This window comes from Orycteropus afer, unplaced genomic scaffold, assembly GCF_000298275.1.
Source record: "Orycteropus afer afer isolate SDZICR_OR568_19922 unplaced genomic scaffold, OryAfe1.0 scaffold00136, whole genome shotgun sequence".
Taxonomy (NCBI): domain Eukaryota; kingdom Metazoa; phylum Chordata; class Mammalia; order Tubulidentata; family Orycteropodidae; genus Orycteropus; species Orycteropus afer.
Window position 1 is genome coordinate 7421366 of NW_006921723.1, and position 23680 is coordinate 7445045.

Genomic DNA, 23680 nt, shown 5'->3' on the forward strand with positions numbered 1-23680 from the left:
TATTTAAATGCAGTCACCCAGATGGCAACAGTGACAGGACACCACAAGGCTACAGATATTGGCAGCCTTGTGCTGAAGTGTCCAGTTTGTGGGCTTCACAGAGCCAGTCTATGTGCTGTTGTTGTTAGGTGCCAAAGAATCGGCTCTGATTCATAGTGACCCTATCAACTGAGAGAAACACTGCCCGGTTGTCAGCCATCCTGAGAGTTCTTGCTATAGTTGAGCCTGTCATTATAGCTACTGTGTCAATCCATCTTGTTGAGGGTCTTCCACTTTTTCTCTGACCCTCCACTTTACCAACCATGATATCCTTCTCCAGGGAATGGTTCATTCTGACAATGTGACCACAGAAGGTGAGACGAAATCTGGCAATTCTTGTTTCCAAGGAATATTGTGACTGCACTTCATCCAGGACAGAAGAATACCATCCTTCTAGCAGTGCATGGTATTTCAATATTCTTCATCAACACCACAACTCAAAAGCGTCAACTTTTCTTTGGTCTTCCTTATTACTTGTCCAGCTTTCACATGCATATGAGCCAATTGAATATACAATAGTTTGGGCTAGGTACACCTTAATCTTCAAAGTGACATCTTTGCTCTTCAACACTTGAAAGAAGTCTTTTGCAGCAGATTTTCCCAGTGCAAAATGATGTATGATTTCTTGACTATTACTTCCATGGGTGTTGATTGTGGATCCAAGTAAAACGAAATCCCGGACAACTTCAGTCTTTTCTCTGTTTATCATGCTGCTGCTTATTGGTCCAGTTGTGAGGATTTTCATTTTCTTTATGTTGAAGTGTAATCTATACTGAAGGCTGTATAGTCTCTCATCTTCATCAGTAAGTGCTTCAAATCATCTTCACTTTCAGCAAGCAAGGTTGTGTCATCTGCATATCACAGGTTGTTAAAGAGTCTTCTCCAATCCTGATGCCGAGTTCTTCTTCATATAGTCTGGCTTCTCAGATTATGTGCTGAGCATACATACTGAATAAGTATGACGAAAGGGTACAACCCTGACCCACACCCTTCCTGATTTTAAACCATGCAGTACACCCTTGTTCTGTTCAAATGACAGCCTCCTGGTCTATGTACAGGTTCCTCATGAGCACAATTAAGTGCTCTGCAATTCCCATTCTTTGCAATGTTATCCATAATTTGTTATGATCCACACAAATACTTTTGCATAGTCAATAAAACACAGGTAAACATCTTTCTGGTATTCTTTGCTGTCAGCCAAGCTCTATATCCAGAGATACTTAAGGGAAAAAAAAAAAAAAAAGAAAAGAAAAGCTAAACGTTAAAAGAAAAGTTTTCCAGAGCACAACTAATGCCTCTGAGGAGAATCTGTGACACTGTCTGGGTCAGCTTATGCTGTGGTTTTTGTTATAACTGCTGCCGAGTTTATGCTGACTTGTGGCAACCCCACACCTGCAGAGTGGAACTGCTCCATAGGGTTTTCAAGGCATACTTTTCAGGAACACATCACCAGGCCTACCTTTCATGACACTTCTGAGTGGATTGAGCCACTAACCTTTTAGCTAGTAGTTGAATGTGTAACCATTTATGCCACCTAGGGACTCCTAATGTACAAGAAACAACTGCAAAACCCTGATGGATACACGATATATGAACATCTGTTGCCCTTCCTATCAGCTGCTGGTCTGTAGCTCAGGTGTCCTGGTTCAGGTGGGTCATGAGACATTCATGGGGCCACATACCCTCTCATGCTGGGACCCTGGCTAGAAGAACACATCTATCTGGTATGAGCTGTGCTTTCATAGCAGAAGGGAGCAACAAAATGGACAGAAGTTTTAGTCACTGTTGAGGCTGCTAACCAAAAGGTTAGAAGTTCAAGTCCACCCTGGGGCACCTTGGAAGAAATGCCTGGGGATCCATTCCTGAAAAACCAGCCACTGAAAAATCCCATAAAGCACAGTTCTACTCTGACACATGAGGTTGCTGGGAATCAGAATGGACTTGATGGTGCCTGGTTTTTGTTTGTTTTTTGCATATGGCAGAGTGACATCCACTCCTGTTCCATTTGCCAAGAATGTCACATGGCCAAGCACATGCCCAGTGGAGTGGGGAAGGGTCTTTTGCCTACTGGAGCACACAACAAAGGTGGGAGGGATCAATTCATGGTGAACCTGTAATGAAAGCTTCCACAGATACTGGGGAAAATCCTGCAGAATCACAGAATCTTAGGGTGGGAGAAGGCTCCGACTTAAGTCTTCTCCACACCCCAATCGGGGGCTCCTCTACTTTCACCCCAGACACAACTCTGCCTGCCCTGCCCTGCACTCTGCCAATGCCAGACAGTCCCCACTTCCCAAGGATGCTCCCCAAGTCTATCTCCCTTCCACTCACCCCCACTACTTCTGCATGTACCCTCAGCACGTCCCCTCACCCTTCCTCACAATAGCCTGGGACAGACACTGCTGGTGTCTGACCTTCTCCTTGCTACCAGAAGACTTCATTTAGGTGACATTTGCCCAAGCGAAGAATCAGAGTCAGTTATGATGACGTTCTTTGCCGACGATTGTCCTAAGGTGTACTGTGACTCCCATCTGGTCCACAAGATAAAAAGGGGATCTCCGGGGGCCTCTTGGGAAAGTTTTCCTCCCTAAAAAGAGAGAGGCATGTGAGGAGAAAGCCCTTTATCTTCTCCTTCCCTTTGTTTTGGCTCAGCGAACCCTTGTTTCAGGCCATGCAATCAGTTCCAAACTCCTAGCAATTCTGTGGGACAGAGTAGAACTGCCCCATAGGGTTTCCAGGTTATACATCTTTATAGCAGCAGACTGCCACATCTTCCTCCTGCAGAACTGAGGGGTCGAACCACTGACCTTTTGGTTAGCAGCTAGGCATTTTAACCACTGCACCACCAGGGTACCTTTCCTTGACCCATGGAGGTTCTCAAATACAAAAGTAATTAGATTGAATTTGCTGAATGATCTCTCACAGCTGGCAGTGGAAAATGTGATGGTTAATAGAAAACTTCTCAGTGGTGCCCCTCTTCAAGCGGCACCCGGGGCATATTACATACCTGCCCTAAGTACCTTAGATCTGCCTCTGGCCACCAGGCCAGGCAGTGCCCCAACCATATGGTGCCTGATTGGCTGCTCGGGCATGGAGTCAGCCCCTGCAAGGCCATGTGGGCTGAGGGCACTGGGAGGGAGCACGTCTCCTTAGCCCAATCCCTCTCCTTATAGGTGGGGACCGAATCTTACAGAGGGGAGGGGGCTCCCAGGGACCTGTGTCTCCAGCCCTGCCTATAAGTTTTTAGACCTCACTGGAGGGGATGCTGAGACTTGAAAGATGGGGGTGTCAAGAGGCCTGAGCCAGGGACCCCAGCCAGTGGGAGGAGCTGGTGGTGTGTGGAAGGGGGCACAGCTTTAAGCCATCCCTAGCCTGGAACCCTGGGGTCAGTGAACAGTGTCCTCCGGGGGTGGGGTGACATGGTGGGGTGAGAGAGAAGTGGGAGCAGATGCCCTGAGGCTGACAGAATGACAGGAAGCCAGGAGGTGTCTACTCACGGAATCAGCATATTTAAGAAGTTGGCATCTTACAGGGAGAGGCTCTTATTTTTAGGATTGATTTAATTTTTCAGAGCAACAAGTCAATATTACACATGAAAACTGATTCAAAACGTTCTTGTGTGTGGTGGGGTCCATTCCGACTCACAGTGACTCTGTGGGACTGGGTAAAACTGCCCCCATAAAGCTTCCTAGGCGGTAATCTTTGTGGGGGCAGACTGCCAGGTCTTTTTTCCCACAGAGCTGCTGGGTCTGACCTTTTGGTTACCTAAGCCGATCCTTACCCACTGCATACCAGGGCTCCTCTATTCAACATAGCACACTTTGAAGAACTATTAGTGGGTATTATTATTTTTTTGCCAATAGCAGATGTTACATATAGTTTATGGTGCACTTTTCTGAAGTTCTTTTCTGTTGAATATGTACTCTCACTTCTCTAGAGTGTACACACTAGCCTTTTTGCTCTTTCCTTTTCCCTCTTCCATGTACACACTCCCACGTACACTGTCCCACCTACATCCCCCTCGTACACACACACTCTCATGTACACACACAATCCCCATGTACAATCTCCCATACACACCCATGTATACACTCTCCCACCTACATACCCCATATACATGCACTCTTATGTACACACTTCCATGTACACTCATGTACACACACACAGATGTACACATTCTCCCACATATACCCCCACTGTACATACTCCTATGTACACACACTCCCACACCGTGTACATACTCTGATGCACACACTCTCTCCTCAACACACATATATAGTCCCACATACACACAGTCCCACATACATACTCTCATTACACACACTCTCACGTACACACACTTACATACACATACATCATGAAAATATTCTACTCACCAAAGAAAGAAAAATTTAAAGTAACTTTTTTCTGTTGAAACTGTAATCCTTTAAATTTTAAATTAATAAAATTTGTGTAAAGGAAAATAAATGTACACTGTAATTTCACGATAGAAACAACTATAAAATCATTATTAAAGTTGATGTAACTGTAAGAAAATCATTACTACAAATCTATACAGAAAATGCTGCATTTTCACTTGTTAAAAAAAGACGAGTGAAGATACCCTCTTTCAAAGGGGAGAAAAATAAGAGACTATAAGTATAATCCTCAACTATGCAAAATTAAGAGAGCTCAGAGACCAGTTAGCGGTTATTTCACAGGCTAAAACTGGTCAAGAATTTTCTCTAATTTATCGTTAGCTTAAAACCTTTTAGCTTCTACATTCTCATGGAACCTGGACTTTCTGGAGCCATGTAGGCTGGAAAATGAATGCCTTGAGAAAACCTTTAAACGTTAAACAAAAATTATCCCCCCAAATCTTCTTAAAACAATAGTTTAGCTTAACTAGGAAAGAATGCCTGCCTTGACCACTGTGCTCTTTTAAGACCTGTCTATACGGGATCAGACTGACAACAGCAACTCTAAAGATCAGATAGGAACTTAGTTTGTCAGTGGGGGAGGGACAACTCAGAAAAGGCGGTGAGAAAAAAAAGAAAAGGCGGTGAGAATGGCTGCACAGTTTGAAGAACCTAATCAATGGCACTGAATTGTACGTATAGAAACAGCTGAACTGGTGTGTGTTCTGCTGTGCGTATCTTCAGCAACAACAGCAAAAGTAAAATACAAAAAAAGAGAGGAAGTGGTACATAGAAAAAGAAGTGACAAAGTTGTCAGAAGACATTTCATTTAAAATAAGTGGTGCTTATGTGGACATGCTATGCCATTCACAGAATCAGTTGTATGTCCAGAAAAAAAGGAATGTGGAGACAATAGTTTTCTTCTCCTTTCCATACATGCCACAGTTTATTCATGGTTACCTAACTGGTAACCATGACATAAAACTGCTAGAAACATTATAAAAACAAACAAGCAAACTCCTTTTAGTTTCTTTAGCAGTAAGCCCATTCTGATGAATAACTGATTTTAAGAACCCTCTCATGGCAACTTAATATTGACTGCTGCTTTTCTCAGCAATTTTCAATATACTAAGGTTTCGGGGATGAACTACAGTTACATGTTTACTAAAGGAAATATAAGTTCCAAATTTCTTTTTAATTACAATTTTGAAATAAAAATACTGAAACATTTAGTGATCTTTTTATTACATTAATGCATGCAGCGTGAATTAACCCCTAAACCCTAAAATAACAACAAAAATATATTACTTAGATACTTGATTTTTCTGGTACCTGAAATGAAGACAAATAAAAAACTTTGTTAAAACATTAAAAAGCTGAACAATTTCATTAAAATTATTTACATTTGTATTCTAGTACCAAATGTATAGATACAGTTCTTTTAAATTATTAATAGAATATTTTGAAATATGAAAATAATTGAAATAAATATTATTAAATATCCACAACATATTAATGAATGAAAATTCCATTCTTAATTAATGCTCCAGTTGTAGGTATTTATTTGTGAGTGGCCAGGGATCTTACAGTTGCTTTTTAACTTTTTACCCTTTATTCTTGGTCCCTTCAGTGAAGAGCTTTGTCAGGCCTCAAGCTGCCACTAGTCACTGCCAGTGATCATCTCCACACAGACAAGCGGTTCTTCTGTAACCAGCAAAAGACTCACCTGCTTGAAATGAAACCAATTGTGCTTCTCCATTATTAAAAATTAAATTATCTTCTTTAACTTACAATACCCTCATTTTTGTCAACATTTTAGGGCTGGGTTAGTTCTGATTTACGTGCATGGACAGGTGTGCACAAGATAATCAGATAGAAAGTGATTTCATAATTGTAGAGAACGTGAAGCAACTCTGAGAAGATGGCGTGACCCACATCTGCATTCGTGCTGACCTGGCTCCCCCTGGGGAGCGCTCAGCTGGGCCCGCGCTGCAGGGAAGAGAACACTATTGGTGATCTGCCAGCCAGCGAACGTTACATATGTATCATTTTTAAAAGTTTTGATTGGAAGGAAAGTACAATCCTGGGTTAACTTTACTCATATTGGTCTACTTAAAGAAACATTTTATTTATACTTTAAACCAGGTTAGAAATTGTTTGGGTTTTTTTTTTTTTTTTTTTTTTTTTTTTTTTTTGCTTTTTGCTTTTGTCCTGGTTTTTGAAACCAGAAAAAATCCTTTCATAAATATCTTGGTATCTATTCTTTGCTTTGTAAAGTTTGATGTTATTTTTCTTGCCCTCATTTTTATGTCTCAGGTAGTATTTTTTAAAAGGTAAGTATTTTGGTCAGTCTTATTCTTGTTCAGTACTTTAAGTCAACCATACTGGGAGGTTTTAGCCAAAGGGAAGATGAGGCCATGCAAACTCATGGTCACTAACACATCCGGGAGCACACTGCTCAACTAGCTGTCAGTTTTTGTATTTTGTTGTTTCACATGGTGGGGAATGAAACAATATTTATACGCTAATTGTATAATACAAATTTCATCAATCCCAAGTGTTTCTGTCATTTTCAAAGCCTGCCCACAGAACACGAGGGAGAAAGCATGATACTTATCACTGGATAGGGTGAAGGGAGAAATTCTGGTTCTGAAAGGACACCTCCTTTTCTGTCTCTATAGACTCAGCCCTCAGAGAGCACAGACACTTACAGGAGAAAGCTGCGGCATTTCCGAGCAGACCCCAGACGAGCCCTGTGGCTACCTGGAAGCATGGTAATACAAGTAATAGAAGCATGGGTAGCCGAAGTTACTGGAAGGAAACCCGGGAGTCACTTCCACAGGCAACGGTCTGAGGAGTTGGTTAGGAGACTACTTTCTGAGGTCTGGTCTCACCATTTTAAACAACGTTTTGGTACCTGAAAATTACATGACCTGTTTGAAAACAAGTGAACTGGCAGTTCCAAGTACAACAGGGACTTGAAATGGACAGGGAGATAGACCTAAATGGGGTTATCTGGGCCTGCATACTAAGCATGGCTGGCTCATTTCTGAGCACTATACATACATAGAACGTAATCTTGGTCCATGTCCGAATGAAAAGAAAACTCTCTTTTGTCAATGTTTTAGGCCTGGGTTAGTTCTAATTTACATGCATGGACAGGTGTGCACAAGATAATCAGGTAGAAAGTGATTTCATAATTGTTTTTCTTAAGAATTCTTGTGTGGAGCATGTGAAGCAACTCTGAGAAGATGGCGTGACCCACATCTGCATTCGTGCTGACCTGGCTCCCCCTGGGGAGCGCTCAGCTGGGCCCGCGCTGCAGGGAAGAGAACACTGTGCAGACGACGCCACCTGACCGCCAGCCAGCAATGGAGGTACCTGCAGGGACGACCCTCAGTCACTTCTGCTCTTTTCAGACTTCCCTTTTACCTTTATTTCTGAGAGCAGCAAACACATGTACTGCAGAGGCTGAATCCTTGTCCACCCCATGGCTAAGTGCTCTGGCAGAAGACCTAGTGGACAGAGCTGCAGGGAGAAGTCATGGCCAGATGCTCCCAAAGCCCTGGCCCTCCTCTGACTGCATCTGTTCCCAGAGGCCGTGGGGCCACAGCCCTGGGGATACTCTGCCCCACGTGGAGAGGTGAAGATGCATAAGGTCAGAGTGAACATCTTTTGGCGGTCTCTGTGAACGGCTAAGACAACTGGATGCTGCCCTGCTTCCTACATGCTGCCCTTGCCCACCTGCGGCCACTAGGGAGCTCACCGTGCAGACAGAAGCAGTGCTCTTCTGTGTCATGAAGGCCTGAGAAGTCAGAAACCTGAAAGCTGAGAAATACTTGGCTTGGTGCTCTGGGGTCCAGGTTCTTTGGTCATTCTCATGCCCATCATTTAACAGGAGCTGACAGTGCTGATAAGCAGAAGGCACACTCGGCCAAGAGGTGCACTGATGGCAGAGTGGGCCTGGGTGCCAGTCCAAAAGGCCGATTTGAGGAGAGATGGTTCTGAATCAGAGCGCGTGCCCAGCCACATGTGGCAACAAGGGAAGGTGCTTGCTGTGTCATTGCTTTGTGTATGTCCTACTGGAGCTTTTACTCAGGCCTCCCTTTGGGGTGGGGATCTTGCTTCCAGCCTTCGATCCTGAGGTACCTGCTCTGGTCATTGTTGAGCCTTTCCCTGCAGGAAAAACAGACACAAAACAAAGCCCCACATTAGAAGGGAGACTCACAGGATTACAGTGCAGAGGTGATGGTGATTAGACACTGGTGGAAGTTGGGGGGTGGGGCATGCAGGGACGGATCCCATGGCTGCTGAATGAGTCAGATGATTGCTAGTGGTCAGGATAAGCACCACGGACAGGGACTGCTGCTTCCTGGTCAGGCTGAGTGGGGGTGTACATGAGAGGGACCAGCAACTGTGGGTGAAGATGCACTGTGATGGCAGCAGAGCACAAAGAGCCCAGAGCTTAGTGTGACACCTGCCAGGGGTCCAGAAGAAGCAGGGAACAGCCACAGGACTAGAGATGAGCATACTGGGCAGGCGACCCCTCTGTGCTTCTATCTCATTTAGAAAGAGAGGCTGTTGTGAGGATTAGCCAAATCCCTGAGCATAATGCCTCACCCAAACAATAAATGCCATCATCCTTATCATTTTGTATAGGTGTCACTCTTTTTCTTTTTTAAAAAATTTTTATTGTGATTTAGGTATAAGTTTACAGAGCAAATTCATTTTCCATACAGCAGTTCACCTACACTTTGTCTCATGAAATTGACTGCAATTTACAATGCAACAGCTCCCCTCCCACCTCCTCCCCATAGTTACCTCTTCCCTGTGTCTTTCCCTCCATGCACTCCTGCCCCTGAGCTGTCTCCCTGCATAAGCAGCCCTTCTATTTTCCCATGATTGTTCTCTCCAAGGAGTGTATCTACCTCAGGTAAATGTTCAGCTCATATGCCTGTTTTTTGTTTGGCTAGAAGCCACAGGAGTGGGTTCAATTCCAGACCTGAAGGGCAGGTAGGGGCCATAGTCTCAGAGGTTCTACCAGGCTCTATCAGACCAGCAAACCTGGTCTATTGGTGTCACTCTTAAAGTTGTGTATCCAGAGTTTTTTGGTAAGGACTAGCTTTTTTTTTTTTTTTTTAATAGAATATATACAATTCTCTTGTAAGGCATCCCAAATTTGTCATAAAATAGCTACTTTTGCAGTCTATAAGTCAGGTTGTGGCACAGCTATGGTCCATTCTAATTTCATGTTTCTGAACAGAGTCCTTCATGTGAAAAGACACTAAGAAGGTGAAGCAAGAGGCCCTGGTGGGTGGCAGTGGTGGTGTGCAGAAGCCCTTACCTAGTGGTGGTGCCTGCACCCTGTGCAGGACATGTGTCTTACGCAGGTTCATGGTGCAGCCCACAGGACCCATCAGATGAGCCTTCCACGCCTGCAATGAGGAGAGGCCAGAGGCATGTGGTCAGGCCACTGAGAAGGCTCATCAAGGACGACATACAGCTAAAGGTGAAAATGAGCAGCTGCCGGCCACGGCACAGAAGGCTGGCTCTGCACCCTGTGGAGATGCTCCCAGGTGTGCTACTCCAGCTCCTGCAGGCTGTACAGAATGCCCCTTAGGAAATACACCCACATCTCAGAGCACAGGCTTCCACAGAAAGGTGGTTGCAATGGCCATCAGCTGATGAAGGGATAAACATGTGGCACCCCACGGGGAAAGTAGATGAAAAGTGGCATGGGCCGAAGGTTCCGTACAGCATTTAACTGCAGCTCCTTTTGCGTAATTTGTTATGTATCTGAAACTTTCAGAGAGAGAGAGATGATATGAAGTAGTACTGTTCAGAGCTAAGAGCAGCTCCTGGAGAGCCTGCATCCCCTCTGTGTGATCTGTGGGTTTTCTCTGGACCAGCGGATGCTGAAGGGACTGCTGGGTTTGAGCTACCTTGCTGGTCCCTCATCCAGGAAGGCCTGGACAAGAGGCACAGGTAGACTGATGCGGCAGGTAGACTGCAGGGGGCAGCAGCTAAGCAGAGGTGGGGTGTAGTGGGCAGGCCCCACAGGAGCTCAGTGCTTGATCCCTGGCACACAGGGGCATTGTTAGCCAGTTGTGAGGGCTGGATGAACTGTCATGAAGTCTCTGACACCCTCTGGTCCCTCCCCTGCCTCTAATGCTGTGTGGGGATGGAAAGGTAGGGATGAAAGGGTGAGCATAGGAGAGGGTGCCCTCTCCTCACCAAGCTGCCGAGTCATAGTGTGGCCTGCACTGGGGAAGGCAGGAGAGCTCTGAATTAGATATGTAATGGAATTTCCAAACTGGACTGGATCAAGTTTTGTTAATCAAAAGGGGCCAGAATGTTCCAGAATCTGGCCAAGATGTCATCTAAACCTGTTGCCATCGAGTTGATTGCAACTCACAGCAACGCTATAGGACAGAGTGGAATTGCCCATAGGGTTTCCAAGACCGTAATCTTTACGGAAGCAAACTGCTGTGACTTTTTCCCGCAGAGCAGCTGGCAGCCTTGAACAGCTAACCTTTCAGTTAGCAGCTGAGTGCTTAACTAGCACACCACAGGCTCCTGAATATGTCACCGAGGGCTGAAAGCAATGGCTAAAGATAAAGTAAAGCCATTTCATGCTTCTATCTCAATGAGTTGAGACTCCTTAAATAAACCATTTATAGATGTTATAGAAAGATATTGTGTGAATATGTAGGTAAAGAGAATTCTAATTATTCCCTCAAAGAACTGTCCTGAGAAACAGAAAGAGAAACACTGCATTGCCTGAATACTTGAGACGTTTGGCTCTGGGTGGGGTTCAGCAGTACCATCATCATCATCACTATTGTTATCATCCAACAGTGAGTGAAAGATTTGAGTGCTAGTCATTCTCCTGGGTTCAGCCCCTCACCTCTTCTCCAGGCGAGAAGTTCTCATGGCACAAAGGACACCGGTTTGCCAGCTTCTCTGACTTGGCAGCTGAAATGATTCCAGTAAAACAAAGTCAGTTACTTCTGTGACACTGAGACAGCACTTAGACGAGGAGGAGAGCAATAGAACCTGCCAGACACTCTGTAACCCCTGGGGCACTTGGAGATCCCATCAGCGGTTGCACTGTTCGCAAGGAGAACCGCCTGCTACACAGAGAGCACTTGGGGATCCTGACGGGGCCGCCAGAGGACAGCAGCCATGATGCACTCACGATTGCAGTCTCTGGTTTTGACGTGTCTGGGCAGCTCCTCCTTCAGCACGGCCTCGCTGCAGCGGTAGCACTTCGCAAACCCATCCTTGCGGTCACACTCTGTCAGCAGGTGCTCCGTCAGGCTGGCTATCTCCACCACCTGGGTCAAAACAGTACAGAGCAGCTGCTGAGACCCTGGCAGGCTTCCTGTCACATTGCCAAAGTGACATGTGAAGCGCCTTGAGGGCTTAAAACCTCCAGAAAAGGCTTTGGTGTCATTTACCCAGGGAGTGAGTGCACCCATCTTTTCTCACAGATCTTCTGGAACCATCTACCATATTCTGCAAGGACTTCAGGTCCTTCTTCTCATGTTACCTGGGCTGTGTATCAAGGCTATTGCTTAGAGGTGGGAAGGGGGCACTAAGGTTAATCTGAATGTAATACTTGTAGTAGGAGGCAGAACAGCCCGTGGTTAAATGTGTGACCCTGCGTGCAAATCCTGGCCCTGTCTTATTTCTAAGAATGTGTAGAGAAACAAAATCACAAAAGAGCTAAGAGACCTCTCAGCACACCGACATCTTTTGCTGGAAGGACCTATGTACATCCTTGAAAGAAATACTCTGCCCTGGTACTTCTGCACACTGCTGAGGGAAACAAATGGTTTTGTTTCTGATCATCAACACAGGGTTAGAGTCTACCCTGCCGGGTGCAGGGACCACTGCTCAGCAGGGAGGTCCTACCAGTCAAGCCCACCTCCTTAAGCCTGATGGGCCCCAAGGTAAACCAAAGAGGCTCTTTCTTCTCTTGGTTCTCCATTATTGGAAGGAAGGCCCATTGCATCAGAGAGAAGATTTACAATTTGGGGTAGGGAAGGATTTCTTAAACAGGGCACAAAAAGCATTAACCATGAAAAGAATTGATAAAGTGGACAATGTTAAAATTAAAAACTTCTGGACAAAGAAGAGCTGTCTATGCACAGGGAGACAGCTCAGGGGGCAGGGGTGCATGGAGAGATGGACACAGGGAAGGTGACTGTCAGGAGAAAGGGGAGCTGTTGCATTGTGCTGAATTGTCGTCAATGTCATGAGCCAAAGGGTATGTGAACTGCTGCATGGAAAGTGAATTTACTCTGTAAATTTTCACCCAAATCACAATAAAAAAAAAAAAAATGAAAAACTTCTGTTAATCAAAAGACACATTAAGACAATGAAAAGGCAAGACACAGAGTGGGAAAAGATAGTTACAACATACAGAACTGATCAGTAAAACCAGCTGCCGTGGCATTGACCCCAACTTGCAGGTACCCCATGTTAGTCAGAGTAGAATTGTGCTCCATGGGGTTTTCAACGGCTGATTTTTCAGATGATCACTAGGGCTTTCTTCCAAGATGACTCTGGGTGGCTCAACCTTTTGGTTTGCAGTTGAGTGTGTTTGGAGCATCCAAGGACTTCATAAAACTTACAATTCCATATAACTTTATGTATCCAGATACATAAAGAATTACTACAAATCAATACAAAAAAGATTTCTAGCCCATTCAAAGGAGCTCTGATGCCATAGTGCCTAAGGCATTTGACTGTAAACCAGAAGGATGGTGGTTCAAACCCACCAGCCACTTCTTGGAAGGAAGACTGGGCAATCTACTTCCGTAGTGATACCACCTTGGAAACTCAAGGAGGGGTCACTATGAGTTGGGTCCAACTCAACAGCAGTGAGTTTTTCAGTGAGCCCGTTCAAAAAAAAAAAAAAAAGATGAGAACAGGCACTTCACAAAAGTCTAGATAAAACCAAATCAAACTCATCGTGACCCTATATAGGTCAGAGTAGAGCTGCCCCATCATTTCCAATGCTGTATATCTTTACCAAAGCAGAATGCCTCATCTTGTTCCTGTGGATAGACTAGTAGGTTCAAACTGCCAATGTGCTACCACAGCACCTAGCCAAATGGCCAACAAATGGTCAGGTGGTTGACCTCACTATTCATCAAGGAAATGCAAATTGGAAGCAAACGAGATATCACTCAGCACCTGCCAGAATGGTTCAAATGAAGAAGACTGGTGGTACCAAGTGCTGGTGTGGATGTGGAGCAGCTCTCCCAGGCTGCTGGTTGGCATATGAGCTGATCCAATCACTTTGGGACATAATCTGACACTAGCTCGAATGCTGAACACTTGGATGCCCAGCATTCCACTCCCAGGCACATGGCCCAGAGTGTAAGCACATATGCTCCAAAGACACACCCAGAGTGCTTGTAGCAATGTAACTCACAGAAGGTCCCTGGAAACAGCCCGAACTCCATATACAGGATGGATGAATAAACTGTGGTAGAGTTAAATTATGGAATACAGTAAATTAAGACGACAAACTATAGCCTGGGGCATGGCATAAATGATTACATGTTATATCATTCCATTTATAGAAAGCCCAGAAAGCAAGAAACACAAATGTGTGGTGCTAGAAATCAGGACAGTGATGACTCTGGGGGGACGGCTGAGGTGCTGGCGGGGTCCTGGGTGGCACAAACATTTAAGCGCTCAGCTGATAACCAAAAAGTCAGCTGTTCAACTCTACCCAGGGGCACCTCAGAAGAGAGGTCTGGCGATCTACTTCTGAAAGGTCACAGCCATGAAAGCCCTGTGGAGCACAGTTCTATTCTGACATGCGTGGGACTGCCGTAAGTTGGCGTCTACTCAGCAGCTAGCTTGGAGCCTGGCTGGAGTGGTGGTGCTACCCTGTCTTGACCTGGGTGGCAGGTGCACAGGTTCTTGTGAGATCATTCCTTGAACTGTCACACTGATGATTTGCATACATTTATACTTCAACAAAAAAGTTAATAATAATAACCTCAAACAAAATGGAGTGACGTGCATTCAGTTACTTTCCCTTCAACAATACTAACAAACTGGATAGTTTTGTGCCCTGGCCTCTCAGGAGTTGCTGGCTTGAGCCCACATGGTGGGTCTGGTCCAACCGTGCCCAGTGCCTGACCTGCTTGCAGTAGTCACATCTGGTCAGCATGAGACAGTGCTTCCAGTAATGCAGGTCCAGGCCTTCCTCTGTGAAGGATTCACTCCTTTCCCCACAAAAAATGCATAAGCTGAAATATAACAACAAAAAAAACAAGAATGAATGCAAAGACCTAGTGCAGTAGTATCCACTTTGCTCCTGAGTCCCAAGTGTCAGTGGGGGATGTGTGGCCCCCTCTCCACTGGATTTCACCCTGGACTCGCCCTCAGGGGTGAGGGCTAGGTTTCTGGGCAGGCCAGCTGCCAAAGTGCCTGCCTGAAAAGACTTCTCACCAAGGATCTGTGTGAAATGAATTTGCTTAGAGCCCCTCCAATTCTCACTCTGCCGTCATAATCAAGCAGACAGGGAATTTTAAGTCCTATGAAAAGACATGGGGTCCTTATCGATTTGTCCTGGCCCGTTTAGGAAAGAGTGTTCTCTGCTGCAGTGTTCTGTGGTGCTAACAGCACTTAGGACAGATAGGCTAACTCCTGTTGGATAAAGAAGGGACAATTGTCTAGATTCACTCAGCATCAGCGCTGACGGAGTTAGAAGGTAATTTTCCTAGTTTTAGACATTACTGGAAAGGACCAACTAATTCACATAACCCTGCCAGAAGAACGAACAAATCTGTAGAGGGTCAGTGAAAAGGGGAAGACCCTCAACAGCATGGACTGACACAGTGCCAACAGTGGGCTCAACCATGGCAATGATTGTAAGGGTGGCACAGGACCAAGCAGTATTTTGTTCTGTTGTACACAGGGTTGCTGACTTGGAACCAACTCAATGGCACCTATCAACAACAACAATGAACGAACTAAGAGAATGTTTATTTTTACAGTGTTTTCATGTGCCTCTACTCACTACAGGTAGGCAAAAGACAGCTCTACTCACTTGTCCAAATAATGATTATCTGGAATTTCTGGAGCATTAGGTGGGGCGGCTTTCCTTCCTTGAGTGTCTGATTTAAAAAAAAAAAAAAAAAAATCAATTTAAATAATCTCTTCATAGAACTTATTTTCATATTTTAGTAACTAGTTTGATTTAAAGTCCATTTTAAAGCTAATAATGATAATATTTACATTCAGTTTTAAAATATCTGAAATACATTAAGTACTCAGTAAATTTTTTTTTTTTTTTTTTGCTGAATGAATAAAAGTGGTTTCTTCATGGGGCTTCATGAAGTGCATCGCACATACCTTGATTCTTGGGTTTCATGGCATCACTTTCTTTTTCCTAAGACACAAAACGAGTGGGTTAGGGACATTAAGATGCGTCAAGCCTTCTGTTCTCCTCTCTGCCAGTCTCTTTTCCCCTCTCCCATTTCCCCTTTAGTTCAGGTGTGCTAAAGACTGCTGTACGACTGGCTATGGGGCTTAACCTACAAAAAGCACACCTGTTGCTGCTGAGTGGCCTCTGACTCACGGCCACCCCGTGCGTCACAGAGTAGAACTGTGCTCCGTTCGGTTTCCTTGGCTGTAATCTTAAAGGAAGCAGATTGCCAGGTCTTTCTTCCGTAACACTGCAGAGCAGGGCCCCATTTGCACTACCTAGAGACCTATGGCCTAAACTGACTGAACGGATCTGAGGGAAGACGCTCATTCCTGGCTCCTTGGTCTCAGTGGCTGGACTGCTGTGGAGTCTGGCGGCCTGGTATGCTGCCCTTGGGAGCTGGCCCCGGGTGAAGCTCCTCCTGCTAAACCCCTGGGCTGCTCCTCAGCTCTCCTCCCAGGTTCTCTCCGTCCTGAAACTCTGGGAAACCGTTGATCAATTTTCCCCCCTGCCAGTCAGATTTCTAACTATTCCTCTATGATAACAGCCAGTTCAATACTCTTACATTGCTGAGTGACCAAATATCTCTGTTTGCCCAGGACTGAGGGGCCTCCAGTGCTTTCAGTTTTAAAGGTCAAAACAGGTATGTGTTGTCATATTACATACAGCATTTAAACTGATGCATTACAAACATAAATACTGCCCTCTAAATGTATGGAGAATTTACAGGAGAGTAAGTAATATCTCTCAGACCCATCACTGGATATGAAATGCACACATAAGAATACAATTTTAGAATTAGAAAAGGATTTAGGATATTACATCAAGCTCACGTGATCATATACTTAAAAAGAAAGCTAATCTAACATGACAGGATTCTAGGGATTGAAAAAATCCTTGTTGATAACAGATGGGCTTGTATATTTTGCAGGGACACAAGGTAAACAGAACGCAAAATGTTGAAGTGTAGTTTAAAATTTTACCTTACCTACGCTTTTAACAGCTTACAAAACTAATTGTTAAGTCTTTACACTGTTTTTCTTAAAACTTTGGAGCAATCAGGCAATTTAAAAGCATTCTGTAATTCTCAGGTGACAGTGTTCACCAATCACAGTGTCTGAAGCAGCAGGCCTGGCCCTTCCTGCCACCCTGGTGTAGGGTGCAGTCCCTTTGTTGTGTCCCAGCACCCCCACGTGGCACATGTCTTTCGCTTTCCCTTTACTGGCTGCCTGCTCTCTGGGGTACCAGCTCCATGAAGGCAGGAATCATCTTGTCCTCTCTGTACTTCCAGAGCCCAGACAGTGCTCGGCATGCAGCAGGCCCTTGATAAATAGTAACGGCATGCATGGGAGCTGGTGCAGGCATCCTGTGAAGGTTGCGTGAAGGTATGTACCTGAGGTGCTATCTAGGGGGATGCAACCCGCCTCAACAACCCCAACCACGTCTGAGACCATGCACTGCTGAGGACTCCCCACGGTTCCTCTGGGCTGTGAGGGCAGAGGGCAGGGACTGCGCATCAGCGCTGGGGCCCAGCCTTGGCTTAGCAACTAGCTACCTCTGTGACCTTGACTGAGTCACTGAGCTTTCCTAAATTTGCTTCCTCATTTGTATAACATTACAAATAACAGCTAACACATGCCCAGCCTGCTTCAGCGCACTGGTGTGAGCTATGAACAGAAGTAAAAGCTCCCAGTAAATCACAAGCTATTACATGAGGGATTACCTACCCTGAGCCCCACCAACTTCCTTTCCCCTCTTTTCCCAACCCCATCAGCCCCTTTTCCTTTCCATTATTTCTGTCCTGAGGTTCCATCATTGAGCTGCAATGTAACTGACTTTTTTGCAATAGGAATTTTATCATATATTCTGTCCTATTTTATTTTCAAAAGAAATCTTCTTTCAACTCAGGACCTTCATCACAAAATTAGTGTTAGGGAACCAATTTGAATCACAGAAACTAGGCAGTTTAGAAGGAATGTTTATATTCACCCAAACAACATCTGCTCACACTGTCCATCTCTGATGTCTCCCACAGGCTTAAGAGAGGGGGTCTACTGAAGCAGAATAGATACCTGAAATCTTCCTATTTGAAATGCACTGAACTCAGACCTTCCCATTCCCATGTCTTCGTTACCTCTGTAGGGGCTGCGGAGGGAAGGAGAAGAGAACCCTTTCCTTTGTCCCCTTTTATCCACTTTATCAGCCTCTAACGGTTTCCTCTCACTCCAATCCCTACTGATGCAGAACATGGCTGATTATCTGACAGATGATTCAAACCATCTAATGAGCTGTTTTCTTTTTATTGATCCCAAGTCTAATTTAAAAAAACAATAACAAATATGGACACCAATCTGTATAAACCCCCGGAAAGTAAATCAGACATGCTGTGCATCCGCATAATGAAATCACTGGTCACATGACCTCAACCAGCAGTGCTCAGGTAGTGGAATGCTAAGCTCTCCAACCTGGACTTCAGCCTGGATTTCTTTGAGTGCTGCCAACTGTCCTTGTAAAACTTTAATTTCTTCTTTCTTTTGTTTTTCTGCTTCTTCCGTGGCTGCCTTTTTCTGTGCCTGTTAAGAAAAGTATCTTTCCATTAGAGTAGCTTTTCAGGGTAGTCTTAGAAACTGGAAGACAGACTGTAACATGTAAATTATATTTCTTATATTTTATGATATTCATTAAGACTAATGATACAACCAAGGTTAAAGTAAATTCTCCAGCTGCAGTGAAACAATGTCTGTTGAGAGATACAATGGCAATGTCCTCATGGCTACCCCTATTCTTACTTACCTGATGGGGAAATGGACGGCCTCACGGGCAAATAGGGGCTGAGCCAGGAAGTAGCTCCTTGAAATATTCTTGTTCAAAATATCTTTTAAAAATATCATTAGATCATAATTTCATGAAAGTTAACTTACCCTAATTTCAGCCTCTGTAGGTTTGCCATCTATTTTAGCAAATCCCTCAAAAATTGTCTTATAGAGAATGTTTCTGCGCATGTTGGTGTCGTCTGGAGGAAGGTATTCTAGAACAAAAGCCCGGTGCTGTTTATACATGTCCAAAATAATTCTAACCGCTGTTTCTCGCACCTCATACACTCTATGCTCCAGGGCACTCACTGAAAACTAAACATAAAGCCGGGGGGTTCTGGTTGTTATTGATTCTTGAAATAATGAAGGTTATTTCTTCCAGCATAAAAGAAATGTATGTACATTATGAACATTCAAAAAATAAAGAGGAAAGACACACCAAACTCCAGATAGTGATATAAACATAACTTTTCCCAGAGTTCATTTTATACACGTAGTTTACATCATGAAGTCTAAACATTTGTGTTTTGCTTTTTTGCCACATCACCTTTTTATAGGCAGTTATAGGTTAATATCCTCTCTGTAACCTTCAGATGTGTAAACTAAATGAACTCCCACAGACCCAGCATCCAGCTTTAACTAGCGTTACGATTCTGCCGTGGTGGTCTCAGGGCTTCCTGTCTCTAGGAATTCATGCATGAGGATTAGAACGCCAGCGTCCGGGAGTCTCCCCAGACCACCATCCTCTTTTTCTCCTTGGAGGCAGGGCTCCACTGAGGCCAGGCCCAGATTTTCTCATCAACTACAAACACATACCCATCCATAAGTGTACACAGGTATATAGGTGTAGATGCAAGTACCGTTGTTTTTTTTTTAATTGCAAATAGTACACAATGCTTGTCATTTTGAGCTATTCTTTCTTTCTATATAACATACGGTTTCAAGATCTCTGCACATTCACCCATATTGGCCTATTGCATCCATTTTAACAGCTCTGTGGTATTCCAGCCCATGAACCCATTATGCTACACTGATCCAAGCACAGACAGACGTGAACGTGCTGGGTGAATCTGACATCTCCACAGCAGTGCTTGGGCACTTTGGCCTCAGGTCTTGGCCTTCTCACATCCAGCGTCCTCACCTGGTCTCAGCCACACACTCGAGTTTCACCCAGATCCTGCCATTTCCAACCACTGCACACCTCTACAAGGACTGACTTTAAGGCTCTCTCTTTACCACTGCCCATTTTCTCAGCTCACTTTTTCTTGTACCACTCCCCTCCTCCTTCACCAATTCTTCAACTCATGGGGACTTTCCATCCACCTCTACCACCCATCATCCACCCCAATACCCATCCATTACTTCCCCCTAAGTCTTCGCCTCCCTCTGTGTCTAGGTGGACTGTGTGGTCCATGCTTACAACCCTTCCTGCCATTCATGTCCACCCTCAAGATCCCAGGCCCTTTCTCCTTCCTTTGCTCTCCCCAGGCAAAGCTGAATGACTAAAGACTTAGTAGTCATGTGCCTGGATTCTCTTTAGACTTACAGTCATGCTGTCAAGGGGTCCTTAGCACTGTACAGCGAACTGACCTGCTATACTTCCTGGGCAGTCTACTCCTCAGACCTCAGGTGGTCACTGCATACTTTCTTATCTCCTCTCAAACCTACATTACCCCTTCTCAGTTTCAAGCTAACATCCTCCTGTTAAGAGGTCGACTGTCCCTGCTGCAATCGGGCCAAACTTTCTGTTTGCACACTGGATCCTAATCCCCTAGCCTACTTGGGACTTTGCTCCTGCAGTCACCCCCCTCGGCCTTGCTTTTCTCAACTTCTCCCCCCTTCTGGATAAGTCCCATCAGCAAAGATACAGTCTAAACACAACTATGTGCTCAACAGACCTGTTTCCTTCCTTCCTTGATGCACAGCTACACTACACTTTCCAGTCTCCTATAGTTAGCTTGGGGCCCTTGTGGGCAATGGAAATGAGGGTGGAGGGGGCTTGGCCACTTCTACTCACAATCCTCTAGTCACTTTTCTCTATTCAGTGACCTTGGAAGTCATGGGTGAAAGCTGGTGGCATCATAGCTGGAGGAAACTGAGTCCCTAGATGACTGCACGGAGCAGAGCAGCCCCTATCCTGGACCACGACAAGATAAAGCACACACTTGGATGTGTTAAGCCACTGAAGATTTAGTTTGTCAGTGCAGCAAGGCCTAGCTTACCGTAACAAATACTTAAACTGGAATCCTGAAGTAGGTACAACCATACCAAGAAGTATGTTGGCAGGCTTGGTGGTTATGTGGCGAGGAACAAGGAAACTGAACTTGGAGGTAAGAAAGATGGTGATCCATGCTAGGCAGAAGTAAGAGTTGATATAACTGCTGCCAACTATAAGTTGGAAGGCAGACCATGGGCTGACTGAGCTGGGGGCACTAGGAAAAATGTTTGAACATAAGCAGGGTATTGATGTGTTTTGGTTGACTCTGGAAAGTTTTACAAAAGAAAGAGATGAACTCAGGAAAGATCTGGCAGTCTGTAATGAGAAACAAGAGGAGAGTTTCTCTCAGTGAGATGGGGAGTGCTGGCAGGGCTGAGCAGAGTAATGTGATCTCTCGTTTAACAGAGCATTCTGACTGTGTTGAGATCAGACTGTAGGGGGTCAGGTATGGAATCTTGGACAGTCGCAGTGGAGGGAGAACAGTCAGACTCTGAGTATATTTTAAGGAAAGTCCATAGCACTTGGTGATAATGGTTTGAGACAAAGAGAGGAATCAATGATGACTTCAAGGTTTGTGGCCTGAGCAAATTAAAGAATGGAGCTGCTATTAACCAAAGTGGGGGAAGGTTAAAAGGTTGGAAGGGATGGTCAGGGGTGGACTTGGACATGCTAAGTTTGGGCCTTACTAACATTCACATGGAGATGATGAACAGGCAACTGGACGTGAGTCAGATGTTCAGGGCAGTGGTCCAGGTGCAGATGTATGTGTGAGAGTCTTGAATAAATAGGTGGTGTGCAACTGGATGAGATCACTGAGGGAGGAAGCTTGCACAGAAAAGAGAAGACTATGGCCTGGGTACTTCAAATTGAAAAGTCAGGAAGATGAAGAAGAACCAGTGAAGGAGACTGAGGCCTGAGGCTGGGGGCCGAGAACACCAGGAACCTGTGGAGTTCAGAAAGCCGGGTAAGAGCATTTCAGAAAGGCTGATTTATTTCAGTTTTCTGCTTACTCAGATAGGTCTAAGCTACACCCCACTAATAAAACTGATGAATAAAAATACGCTAATATGATCCTGACCTTCCAGATCATAACTTTCACTATACCAGGTCCAATCTGGGTCTGTGGGAGTATATGGATACATGGAATCAACAGAGACGAGAGACGGCATTAGAATACCACACAACTGTTTCCCTCTGTCCTTACGTGACAGAAATGACACAGAGATCTGAGAGGTGAGTGGGCTGGGAGCCTTCATCTACAGGGCAGGCTAAGCACTCACAATAACACTTTCAACACATCTGAAATCAGGAAGAAAACTTCTCTCCCATAACTTACGTGGTTTCGTCAAGCTGTCCCCCACAAAAACCCAAACCTACTGCCATCAAGCTGATCCCAATTCATAGCAACCCAATAGGACAGAGTAGTAATTCCACAGGTTTCCAAGGCTGTAAATCTTTACAGAAGCAAACAACCTCATCTTTCTCCCATGGAGCAGGTAGTAGATTTGAACCACTGGCCTTTTGGTTAGCAGTCAAATGCTTTAATCACTATGCTACCTGAGCTCCTTCAAGTTTTCCAAAAGCACAAAAAAAACACACTTACATAGAATTGACATTCTCTATTATACCACAGTTATCTCTTATAGATAAAGTAATGCTCTTTAAAACTTTTTTTATCACCAGGGTTATAAGGATCTGTGTGCAACCTGTCACAACTAATGGATTTACAAATAGCCAAAGACTTCAGGCGCATTCATTTGTTAAATCGAACCCCAGTTATTTTCCTGGAATCATTCACCCATTCACATTCATGCATTCATCACCCCGACCAGACGCTGAGCAGGTGCCAGGTCCATTTTCAGGGCCAGGACCACAGTGGTGAGTCACAGGAGACACGCTTACCCTCATCACATTATCAGTGGTGAAGCCCGAGCCCTCGGTGCCCAGGTCTCTCAGCAGCCGTGCCAGGAGGTCCATCTGGCTCATTGCCAGGTGAGTTGAAGCGTTTGCTTTTAACGGCTGGACCAAGTAAGTTGGGATAATTTGGAGAGACTTAACTTCCTTAAATAAGGCCACTTCCTATAAAAGGCAACATAATTTGTTAATTTGTACTGGATGATGCTAGAGGCGACTTAATACAATTTAGTGTGATCCTCAAAGTAAATAGGGAAATAATAAAGGCAAGTGGCAGTAAAACCATTAATCTATCAGCTCACATTTCTATTTAAAACACAACAACCAATTAAAAATGAAAACGTGATGCATAAGAGATAAACCACGATCTTCTGGAGATTTATGAAAGCTTTACAGAAAATGTCAGAGGAAAGTTATGGTTTTTGTTTTTAGTATTTCCACTCTTAAGAGTTTTCCTAAGTTCTGAAGACCTTTACGGCACGGCTGTGCTGCCGACCGCATTGGCACTGAGTGTTGATAAATGTGGACTGGGAACACGACACTGGATGGTCCTCCAGTGTGGACAGTGCCCGGGGGTCACCACAAAAACATCCAAGAACCACTGCAGACACCAACATCTGTGAACAAGTCTTACTTTGGCTAAGATATTTATCATTTTTATAACCACTTATAGAGAAGGAAATGTTGACAGATCTAAGCATTTACGTTGCAATATACAAAGAAATTAATTTTCTTAAGTCTTCAGGTCATACCCCCTAAAATAATGTCTGCTTTTCTCAGCACGATAAACTTTTTATCTGTGCCAGTGAGTGCCTCTCTGTGCAAAGATGAAAGAAAAATGAAT

General features: G+C 44.6%; 2 protein-coding genes across 2 annotated transcripts in view; both read right to left on the reverse strand.

The window, feature by feature from the left end:
* The window catches only part of LRRC47 (leucine rich repeat containing 47), a 20887-nt gene extending 19158 nt beyond the window's left edge, over positions 1–1729 (reverse strand). Inside the window, exon 1 of the mRNA XM_007945528.2 lies at positions 1722–1729. Coding sequence (XP_007943719.2) covers positions 1722–1729 — 8 coding nt within the window. The remainder of the gene's footprint in view (positions 1–1721) is intronic.
* Positions 1730–8496: 6767 nt separating this feature from the next.
* CEP104 (centrosomal protein 104) overlaps positions 8497–23680 on the reverse strand; it is a 61109-nt gene continuing 45925 nt past the window's right edge. The window contains exons 12-22 of the mRNA XM_007945446.2: positions 22825–23001; positions 18813–19019; positions 18357–18464; positions 15819–15855; positions 15514–15580; positions 14602–14710; positions 11635–11773; positions 11344–11411; positions 9781–9871; positions 9478–9483; positions 8497–8612 (exon numbers count right to left, since the gene is read on the reverse strand). Coding sequence (XP_007943637.1) covers positions 8497–8612; positions 9478–9483; positions 9781–9871; positions 11344–11411; positions 11635–11773; positions 14602–14710; positions 15514–15580; positions 15819–15855; positions 18357–18464; positions 18813–19019; positions 22825–23001 — 1125 coding nt within the window. The remainder of the gene's footprint in view (positions 8613–9477; positions 9484–9780; positions 9872–11343; positions 11412–11634; positions 11774–14601; positions 14711–15513; positions 15581–15818; positions 15856–18356; positions 18465–18812; positions 19020–22824; positions 23002–23680) is intronic.